At 40.7% G+C, this 11,518-nt stretch overlaps 1 protein-coding gene across 1 annotated transcript in view; it reads left to right on the top strand.

Moving 5' to 3' along the window:
* Positions 1-369: 369 nt before the first annotated feature.
* Positions 370-11,518, top strand: part of LOC129854142 (transient receptor potential cation channel subfamily M member 4-like) — a 70,705-nt gene continuing 59,556 nt past the window's right edge. Inside the window, exons 1-3 of the mRNA XM_055920898.1 lie at positions 370-644; positions 3,202-3,263; positions 3,500-3,677. Coding sequence (XP_055776873.1) covers positions 588-644; positions 3,202-3,263; positions 3,500-3,677 — 297 coding nt within the window. The 5' untranslated portion in view covers positions 370-587. The remainder of the gene's footprint in view (positions 645-3,201; positions 3,264-3,499; positions 3,678-11,518) is intronic.

Raw genomic sequence — 11,518 nt, 5'->3', positions numbered from 1 at the left:
TGTGTAATGATCATGCTGTTTAATCAGCTTCTTGATATGCCACACCTGTCAATTGGATGGATTGTCTTGGCAACAGAGAAATGCTCACCAACAGGAATGTAAAAAAAAAAGTGTGCACAACATTTTAGAGAAGTAAGCTTTTTGTGTATATGGAAAATTTCTAGGATATTTTATTTCAGCTCAATAAACATGGGACCAACACTTTACATGTTGCATTTCTATTTTTGTTTGTGTTATTATGAAATATTAAAGGTGGATAGTTTGGCGCATATTCAACGTTATTAGCCGCATTATTCAGTCCTGCCATGCCTCAATTGTCTGTCTAGACTGGACTTGTTATTCATACGCTGCATTGGTCTTACCCCATTTTCGCAATAAACTTTTTTCAGATTTCCTTCTAGATACCCTTTCATGATTCTAACCACACCTACCTAGCAGACGTGTCGCGGAATGTAACCACAACGAAACTGGATTTTCATACTCAATTCTGAACGCTCACCGTATGACCACTAATTTAGAAAAGGTTAAGTCCAATGGATAACCTATCTGTTCATAGTTTTTCGTGAATAAAACGATAGGTATTTGAGATGAGCGATGCGGAAGGAGAAGGCGGCGGCGAAATGTCAAAGACCGAGAAAGATCAGGTGGGAATGCTTTAAAACAAGTGTGAGAAATTGTATTCCGTTGTAACCTAAAGTTGACTGTACTATACAGTATTGATTTACCGCATGTGGGGCTATTTATTACGTGGGGGCTAGACTACGATTGAAATAGGCTGAGCGTACTGTGGCTCTTTGAATGCGTAGGTGGTGCGGCAGCAACGCGCTTTCATCACGGCTTCAATCAACATTTTGAAACGTGTCTATCGGGTAGCCTAGCTATGCACTACTGTAGAATGTGGGATAACAACATAGTTATGGTATTATTCGTTTGTAAAAAAAAATGTTGGCTATTCTTCCTGGTATCACATTATTTTACAATTGATTGTTTTTTTCGCATTGTGATTTTCCACACACTTTCACTGTGTTCCGAGCATCGCCAAAAGTATGCTGCATGAACATGAGTTTTTAAATACACAGCAAATTCCCCTGTGTTAAATCAACACAGTGTTACATCTACCACTGGTCTAATTTAACACTGGTCCAGTGTATTGGGGTACACACTTTTCAGTGTTAAATTAACACACTGCTTAGTGTAACGCCTTATTTCCATATTTCCTAGTGCCTTGCCTTTCAAGCATAGCAGCTTGAAGTAGCACTGCAGCACCCGCTGATAAATCACAATTAAAAAAATATATATAAATAAAAGTTCCACCGCACCAAATTAGTGCACTAGGCCTGTATTACTCCTGAATGAGCTGAGAAAAATACTCATCAGCAGAGAGGGGAGAAAAATACACATTTTCCATTCAGTCCTGTGGCCTTCACCAAGTGAGATCTTAAGAGGATATTATTAGATGTATATTCTTCAACACAATACAACACATATTTTATAAAGGGCCTAGCTTTACCCTAATACAGTGGCCTGAACTCATGGTTTTACAGGTAACAGCAGGACTGCAAGCATGCTTGCAAAGTGATGTGTCATTTCTATTGGAATTCAGCAAGAGTGGGGATATCCAACATCTTGAATTTTTATTCACCCACAATATGAGACTACCTAAACCAAGGGGGGCCAAAGTACGGCCCGCCGGGCACTTCAAGCCGGCCCGCGAGACAAAATAAAAAAACATTTTTAAATAGTTTTTTATTGTCCTTTTTTTCTCTCCAATTTCGTGGTATCCAATTGGTAGTTACAGTCTTGTCCCATCGCAGCAACTTGCGTATGGACGCAGGAGAGGCGAGGGTCGAGAGCCTTGCGTCCTCCGAAACATGACCCAGCCAAGCTCACTGCTTCTAGACACAATGCCCGCTTAACCCAGAAGCCAGCCGCAGCAATGGGTCGGAGGAAACACCTGGCAGCCTTGTCAGCGTGCATGCGCCCGTCCTGCCAAACCCTCTCCTAACCCAGATGACGCTGGGCCAATTGTGCGCTGCCTCATAGGTCTCCCAGTCTCAGCCAGCTGTGACACAGCCCGGGATCGAACCCGGTCTGTAGTGACACCTCAAGCACTGCAATGCAGTGCCTTAAATCGCTACGCCACTCAAGAGCCACCTGCAAACAGATTTTAAAAAACTATTGGTCTTTCAAAAAATGCAACCCTCTGTTGAATTTCAAAATCCCGTTTTGGCTCTCGAGCTAAAAGTCTGCCCACCCCTGACCTAAACCGTCTAAACTGAAACAACCATTTCAGTAACGGTGCAATAAATCGGATTGAATTAGTTTAACAAATTGTATGTTATTTATATTTGAGTAGCACAAGATTAATTAATTAATGTACATGCAAAAACATAGATATTAAAACAAACAATTCTAAAAATCAACCTGCATTAGAGCATGCTGTGAAATATGATAATGATGGGTGTACATGAATCAACACAATAAATGTGACACTGAAGATCAACACTAGGTAAGACTGGCCTATTTGCTATGTAGGAGTAATAATATGGCAAATGGATGGCAAACCGGTGGCAGAGTTACTTGATAATTATGCCATTGTTGATTAGATGCTTTTTTCATTAACTATTTTCTCTTGAATAATATGGTCTATCCACTAGAAACTCATGACATGGACAATATGGACACAGATGTACATTTTAAGAAAAAAAGGAATATATATATATATATTTTTATATTATTGAAGTATAAATTATCACATTTTCAATTGATTACCTGTTAATTACTGAAATTACAGAAAATTCAGGTAACTTTGGTAAATTACTGGTAGTTAAGCACTTTTTTCAAAGCACCTATTACTTTCAACCTTTGGGAGCATCGGTGAGGTTTCAAGGTGTCCCAGAAAAAGCTGGAGAAAAACTAGCAAACAGAAAACAGCAGCAAGATCAATATTTTTCACATGTAATGCATGAGCACAGTTTGACAGGGTTGAAATATAAAAAACAGTGTCATATTTTGGAATTAATATTACAGGAGGCCTAACAGTTAGGCCTACTCTTAATTTAGTGAGGCACCCTGAAAGTGTCAGGGTGGAAACAACACCTGCAATAACACACCAAATCATATGTATTTTGCTTCTTGAATCAATCAAATATCATCAATCTTGATGGTTATAAACTAACCTTCTCTTAATTATAATTTCAGAGCTGGATACCCAAAATTATTAAGAAACGAGTGTGCACAACTTTCGTAGAGGATTCTTTCAGGTAAAGTCTAATCGCATGCCTAGTTTCCCACATTCTCTACATTTGTTTTATTAACATTTCAATTTTTTCACCTATCACTCAAAATAATGCAAGCTCAGGAGGCCAATAACTGTGTAAAGCTTGAATATAGTAATGATGAATAAAATTAGGATTGTTATTCTTATAATGTAAATGATCAAAGTAATGATTAATCTTTTCCTATGCTGCTGCTGATTGTCCCATTTCCTCTCCCTTAGTAATGGCAGGCTGTGTCAGTGTGGGGGTACGCGGGACACCCATGAGTCAGTGGCGCTGGGGGACTATTTCAGCACAGCCATCGTCAGCCACTGGAACAGCTCCCAGCATTCCTCCGAGTACCCCACCGACGCCTTCGGAGAGCTGGAGTTCGCCGGCGCCAGCAAGAGACAAAGCAAAGTAGGTGTCTGTCTTTCTGTCTGTCTGTATGCTTCTCCCTCTCCCTACGGTGGTTCCTCCTTTAAAAGTTGCGAGTCTATACCGCTGGACTTAGAGGTACCCAGCGTCACGGCTTCATTGCTCCGGACCACCACAAGGGGGAGTTTTAAAGCACTCATTATATATTTGGGTCCCAAGGTTTTTAAATGACCAATCATACCGAGTGGTTCCAATGACGAATTTGACGCGAGCCACTCATCCCTGGTGACTTTCTTCAGCAAAGATGGCTGACAAAACATTATGGTGGAAGCAAATTTAAGTAATTATAACGTCATAACGAGTCAAGCAAAACATTTACAATTGAGAGGAATATGTTAGTTAATGTAGAGACAAACGATTGTGCATATTTTTTTGTCATAAAGTTAATTTATGAAAATCGCTATTTAGGAAGTTTTTTTCCCAGTCATATCCAATATCAGGTGTATCAAACCTCATTCTTTGAATGATGCTGTGTCTGCATGTATGTATTACAATTATACACTTCAACAGTGTTTACCACTCTGGCTCCTGGGACATCAATGATTACACATTGTAACTATGCAATAGACTAGAAACCTTGGTTTAAATAAAGGCTGATTTGTAATTCCTATATATATAGAATAAAAAACAGTCCATCCTGCCAGCATGCCCAGAAGCGAGCCACTCAGTGACGCTTGGAAGAGAGCGGGGAACGAGATGGGAGTTTTTTGCTCTGAGACCGGCATAATAATGTAATGAAACAAGCAGGGAGCAGGTTTTGAACCCTCAACATTTTGGCCAGAAGTCCAGCAGGCTATCGACTGTGCCCAAATGTATTAATTGGGGTTGGGGCCGATTGTGGCTAAAACACTTTATCAAATGTAATCTTTAACATGTGGAAAGGGGGAAAAGTATTATTCGTTTTTCACAAGCGTAGTAGCAGGATGGGCTATTAGCTGAACAATAGACTATTCAACCTTTACTAAAGAATTGTCTAATAGCCGAGCTAGGTGTGAACCCCCCTGTCCAACTTGAGCTAGGTGTGAAACCTCTCCATCTCCTCTCCCCAACTAATCATTTGTATCTATTGTTCCACATCTACAGTGGCTTCCAAAAGTATTCACCCCCTTGGCATTTTTCCTATTTTGTTACCTTACAACCTGGATTTAAAACAGATTTTTTGGGGGGTTTGCATCATTTGATTTACCCAACACTTTGAAGATTCAAATATATATTTTTATTGTTAAACAAGCAAGAAATAAGATAACTGAAAACTATTCACTCCCCAGTCAATACTTTGTAGAGCCACCTTTTGCAGCAATTACAGCTGCAAGTCTCTTTGGGTATGTCTCTATAAGCTTGGCACATCTAACCACTGGGATTTATGCCCATTCTTCAAGGCAAGACTGCACCAGCTCCACTGGTGTACAGCAATCTTTAAGTCATACCACAGATTCTCAATTGGATTGAGGTCTGGTCTTTGACTAGGCCATTCCAAGACATTTAAATGTTTCCCAATAAACATCACAAGTGTTGCTTTAGCAGTATGCTTAGGATCATTGTCCTGCTCGAAGGTGAACCTCGGTCCCAGTCTCAAATCTCTGGAAGACTGAAACAGGTTTCCCTCAAGAATTTCCCTGTATTTAGCACCATCCATCATTCCTTCAATTCTGACCAGTTTCCCAGTCCCTGCCAATGAAAAACACCCCCACAGCATGATGCTGCCACCGCCATGCTTCACTGTGGGGATGAGGTTCTCGGGGTGATGAGAGGTGTTGGGTTTGCGCCAGACATAGCATTTATCTTGATGGCCAAAAAGCTCAATTTTAGTCTCATCTGACCAGAGGACCTTCTTCCATATGTTTGGGGAGTCTCCCACATGCCGTTTGGCGAACACTTTAAGCAATGGCTTTTTCCTGGCCACTCTTCTGTAAAGCCCAGCTCTGTGGAGTGTACGGCTAAAGTGGTCCTATGGACAAATACTCCAATCTCCGCTGTGGAGCTTTGCAGCTCCTTCAGGGTTATCTTTGGTCTCTTTGTTGCCTCTCCGATTAATGCCCTCCTTGCCTGGTCTGTGAGTTTTGGTGGGCGGCCCTCTCTTGGCAGGTTTGTGGTGACATATTCTTTCCATTTTTGAATAATATATTTCATAGCAAAGGGGGTGAATACATATGCACGCACCACTTTTCCGTTAGAATTTTTTTGAAAGAAGTAATTTTTTTCATTTCACTTCACCAATTTGGACTATTTTGTGTATGTTTATTACATGAAATCCAAATAAAAATCAATTTAAATTACAGGTTGTAATGCAACAAAAAAGGAAAAACGCCAAGAGGGATGAATACTTTTGCAAGGCAATGTACCTACACGTATCTACCTACACACAGTTAGTGTTCTGAAAAAACATACATATATATTTATTTGTCAAGGCTCCCGAGTGGGGCAGCAGTCTAAGACACTGCATCTCGGTGCAAGAGGCGTCACTACAGTCCCTTGTTCGAATTCAGGCTGTATCACATACGACCATGATTGGGAGTACCATAGGGCGGCGCACAATTGGCCCAGCGTCATCCGGGTTTGGCCGGAGTAGGCCGCCATTTATGAATAAGAATTTGTTCTTACCTGACTTGCCTAGTTAAATAAAGGTTCAATTTGAAAAACAACTGGCGGCAATCAATAGGAGGTGAACAGTGGCTGGTGCTGAAAATATAGCTAACTTGTTATACAAGTGTTGCACACCAACAGATGGAGAAAACCTACACCAGTCAAGCAATTCATTTCAACAATAAAATTCATTTTAATTTGACTTTACAAACAACAAGAGGGCTTAATTGGAGTCTATTTCTTCAGAGCCTAGACCTATATAAAATTACTTAACTGGATGAGGTGGGCTATGAGACTTAACAGCCTAATAGAGGTAGGATTTATTTTATTAGCCCTACTTACAATTGCAACTGGTCAGAAATGTAGCATCCTACATAAAACAATAATTTAAAGAAAAAAAAGTATGCACGTTCGAACTAAAATAATGTAACTAATAATGAAAAGCACACATTTGTAAATCCCAAACTCTAAAAGTAATTGGAAAGTTAGATACAAATTATGTGTGACACAATAAAGAATGTAAACAAGATGCTATGTTTTTATTTACAGCAGTGATGGACAACTGGAGGCATTTTGAAAACAGGTTTGGCTTGTTCTAACAAAGTTTAGCGGTAGCTTTATGGATTTCTTTGTCTGCATGTAGAACTCAAATCGATGGCGTCAACTAAACTGACTTTTTGGGAAATAAAGAAGCATTTCATCTAACAAAACGACCATGCATGTTGTAGCTGGTACCCTTTGGATTGCAAATCAAGATTTTCAAAAAGTAAGTGATTTATTTAATCGCTATTTGTGATTTTATGAAGCCTGTGCTGGTTGAAAAATATGTTGATGTGGTGCGTTGTCCTCAAACAATCGCATGGCATGCTTTCGCTGTAAAGCCTATTGTAAATCGGACAATGCGGTTAGATTAACAAGAATTTAAGCTTTTAAATAATATAAGATACTTGTATGTGCCTAGATGTTTACTATCCATAATTTTAAAGATTATTTATTGGAATTGCGCTCCCTCCAATTTCACCAGAAATTGTCGACAGGTGTCCCGCTGACGGGACGCCTAGCCCTAAGATTAAGCTAGATTCTTAAAATGTGTACGCCTCATTTGTGTGTTGGAGTCACTTCTAATTCTTAATTGATCTACCGTTTCTATCACAGGCCACTGTAATCTATAGTGGCTCAGGGTGGTACCATTCTGCTCAGCTGATGAAGGTGCTCATGGGCGAGGAATGAGATGGAGTCACAATCCATGCCAGGCACACTTGTGAGCTCTGGAACTCCACCTCCGACAGGCAGAGTGGGTTCACCCTGACATTTCCATTTCTCTTCTGACAACAGAACTTGCCCAACGGCTCACCAGGCACAGCATGGGCCGCCCGGACCATTTTGCTGTTCTTGTTATGCTGTTCTGCTATTCCAAGGATGTGTAACTGAAGAATATAGATAAAAAATACTCTTTCAAAATACTGATGTTTATTTAGTTATGGATCCATAACAAATTATTTTGTCAAATATTCCATGATATTCTTAAGATATGTGTTGAAGCTAGTGAAGTCTGCTAAAAAATAATTCTAAAAAAACAAACTGGCTATATTTACAAATTAGTGAGATTGTCTCATCCCATGTTCAAGAATTGCCTTTTTCTCGCTCACTCTAGGTTAAATAAAAACAAAATCTCCAAAATATCTGTCACGTTCCTGACCTGTTTTCTGTTGTTTTGTATGTGTTTAGTTGGTCAGGACGTGAGCTGGGTGGGAATTCTATGTTGTGTGTCTAGTTTGTCTGTTTCTATGTCAGCCTAGTGTGGGTTCTCAATCAGAGGCAGATGGTAATCGTTGTCTCTGATTGAGAATCATACACTGCTCAAAAAAATAAAGGGAACACTTAAACAACACAATGTAACTCCAAGTCAATCACACTTCTGTGAAATCAAACTGTCCACTTAGGAAGCAACACTGATTGACAATACATTTCACATGCTGTTGTGCAAATAGAATAGACAAAAGGTGGAAATTACAGCCAATTAGCAAGACACCCCCAAAAAAGGAGTGATTCTGCAGGTGGTGACCACAGACCACTTCTCAGTTCCTATGCTTCCTGGCTGATGTTTTGGTCACTTTTGAATGCTGGCGGTGCTCTCACTTTAGTGGTAGCATGAGACGGAGTCTACAACCCACACAAGTGGCTCAGGTAGTGCAGCTCATCCAGGATGGCACATCAATGCGAGCTGTGGCAAGAAGGTTTGCTGTGTCTGTCAGCGTAGTGTCCAGAGCATGGAGGCGCTACCAGGAGACAGGCCAGTACATCAGGAGACGTGGAGGAGACCGTAGGAGGGCAACAACCCAGCAGCAAGACCTCTACCTCCGCCTTTGTGCAAGGAGGAGCACTGCCAGAGCCCTGCAAAATGACCTCCAGCAGGCCACAAATGTGCATGTGTCAGCATATGGTCTCACAAGGGGTCTGAGGATCTCATCTCGGGACCTATTGGCAGTCAGGCTACCTCTGGCGAGCACATGGAGGGCTGTGCGGCCCCACAAAGAAATGCCACCCCACACCATGACTGACCCATCGCCAAACCTGTCATGCTGGAGGATGTTGCAGGCAGCAGAACGTTCTCCACGGCGTCTCCATACTCTGTCACGTCTGTCACATGTGCTCATGTGCTCAGTGTGAACCTGCTTTCATCTGTGAAGAACACAGGGCGCCAGTGGCGAATTTGCCAATCTTGGTGTTCTCTGGCAAATGCCAAACGTCCTGCACGGTGTTGGGCTGTAAGCACAACCCCCACCTGTGGATGTCGGGCCCTCATACCACCCTCATGGAGTCTGTTTCTGACCGTTTGAGCAGACACATGCACATTTGTGGCCTGCTGGAGGTCATTTTGCAGGGCGCTGGCAGTGCACCTCCTTGCACAAAGGCGGAGGTAGCGATCCTGCTGCTGGGTTGTTGCCCTCCTACGGCCTCCTCCACGTCTCCTCATGTACTGGCCTGTCTCCTGGTAGCACCTCCATGCTCTGGACACTACGCTGACAGACACAGCAAACCTTTTTGCCACAGCTCGCATTGATGTGCCATCCTGGATGAACTGCACTACCTGAGCCACTTGTGTGGGTTGTAGACTCCGTCTCATGCTACCACTAGAGTGAGAGCACCGCCAGCATTCAAAAGTGACCAAAACATCAGCCAGGAAGCATAGGAACTGAGAAGTGGTCTGTGATCTCCACCTGCAGAATCACTCCTTTTTTGGGGGTGTCTAGCTAATTGCCTATAATTTCCACCTTTTGTCTATTCCATTTGCACAACAGCATGTGAAATTTATTGTCAATCAGTGTTGCTTCCTAAGTGGACAGTTTAATTTCACAGAAGTGTGATTGACTTGGAGTTACATTGTGTTGTTTAAGTGTTCCCTTTATTTTTTTGAGCAGTGTATATAGGAGGCTTGTTTTGTGTTGGGATTTAGTGGGTGTTTGTTTCCTGTCTCTGTGATTGTCTGCACCAGATAGGTCTGTGTCGGTTTTTGCACATTTGTTATTTTGTATTGTTGTTTGTAGTGTTTTACTTGTTCTTTATTAAACATGTTTAACACTAGCCGCGCTGCACTTTGGTCCTCTCCTTCACCCCTGGAAGAAAACCGTTACAATATCGATACTTTTTAAACAAAGTGATTATTATGAATTCCTTTAGAATTATATAAAAGTCTCTTATCTAATGGAAAATGCCCTTGAGATATTAGTTTAGAGTCCTGCAATCCTCTAAATGTAATTATCAGCGGAGAGTTACCTCATTGAAAAAATATTTTTAGATATACTGTAGGCCTACCATAGGCGAAATGAGTCTCACTAGTGTTGAGTAATGTTCTGTTAAAAATGGTGTAGGTCTTATTTATTTAAAGAGAAAATTGAAGTTAGAAGCAAAAGCCCACAACTGTTTTTTTAGTTTTTTATTTTCACTTCATCTCTATTTGGGTATTGGTTAGACAAGAATTTGAAAATTCAGGTGCAGAAATGTTATGCTCTTAGTGCAAACTTTATTTAACCTGTCTAGGATCAGCGTGGCGCTAGCGGCACCCCCCCCCCCCCACTGAAAAACCAGTGCCGCGAAATTCAAAAAAAATATATTTTTTAAAATATTTAACTTTCACACATTAAAGTCCAATACAGCTAATGAAAGACACAGATCTTGTGAATCCAGTCAACATGTCCGATTTTTAAAATGTTTTACAGGGAAGACACAATATGTAAAGATGTACATCTATTACCTAAAAACACATTAGCATAATCCACCATCTTTTATTTGTCCACCAACACCAGTAGCCATCACCAATTCGGCTAAACTAAGATATTTATAGCCCCTAACCAACAAAAAAACTCATTAGATGACAGTCTGATAACATATTTATGGTATGGGATAGGTTTTGTTAGAAAAAAGTGCATATTTCAGGTAGATGGCATAGGTTACAATTGCACCCACCGTCACAAATGGAATAGAAAAACTACTTAGAGCAACGTGTTTACCTACTTACTAATCACCAAACATTTCGTAAAAATACACAGCATACACGAATCGAAAGACACAGATCCTGTGAATACAGACAATATTTCAGATTTTCTAAGTGTCTTACAGCGAAAACACAATAAATCGTTATATTAGCATAGCACATAGCACATAGCAGCCCAGCATTGATTCTAGCCAAAGTGAGCGATAAAAGTCAACATCGCCAAAAGATATTAATTTTTTCACTAACCTTCTCAGAATTCTTCCGATGACACTCCTGTAACATCATATTACACATTCCATATAGAGTTTGATCGCAAATGTTTATATTTAGCCACCAAAATCATGGTTAGACAATGTGAAATGTAGACAAGCTGGTCAGAAAAAGTCCTTGCGCCACTTAGACAGTGATCTACTCTTATACATAAATACTCATAAACGTGACTAAAAAATATAGGGTGGACAGGAATTGATAGACAATTTAATTCTTAATACAATTGCGGAATAACATTTTTTAATTTATCCTTACTTTTCAATACAGTTTGCGCCAAGCGAAGCTACGTCAAAAAACATGGCGTCCTAAGCCACTAAAATGTTTAGACAGAAACACGATTTATCATAATAAAAATGTCCTACCTTGAGCTGTTCTTCCATCAGTATCTTGGGCAAAGGATCCTTTCTTGGGAGCAATCGTCTTTTGGTGGAAAGCTGTCCTCTTGCCATGTGGAAATGCCAACTGCGTTCGGGAT

This window comes from Salvelinus fontinalis, chromosome 1 (assembly GCF_029448725.1).
Source record: "Salvelinus fontinalis isolate EN_2023a chromosome 1, ASM2944872v1, whole genome shotgun sequence".
NCBI classification, from domain to species: domain Eukaryota; kingdom Metazoa; phylum Chordata; class Actinopteri; order Salmoniformes; family Salmonidae; genus Salvelinus; species Salvelinus fontinalis.
The sequence above is the reverse complement of the archived record's forward strand: the minus strand, read 5'-3'. Positions and strand labels throughout refer to the sequence as shown.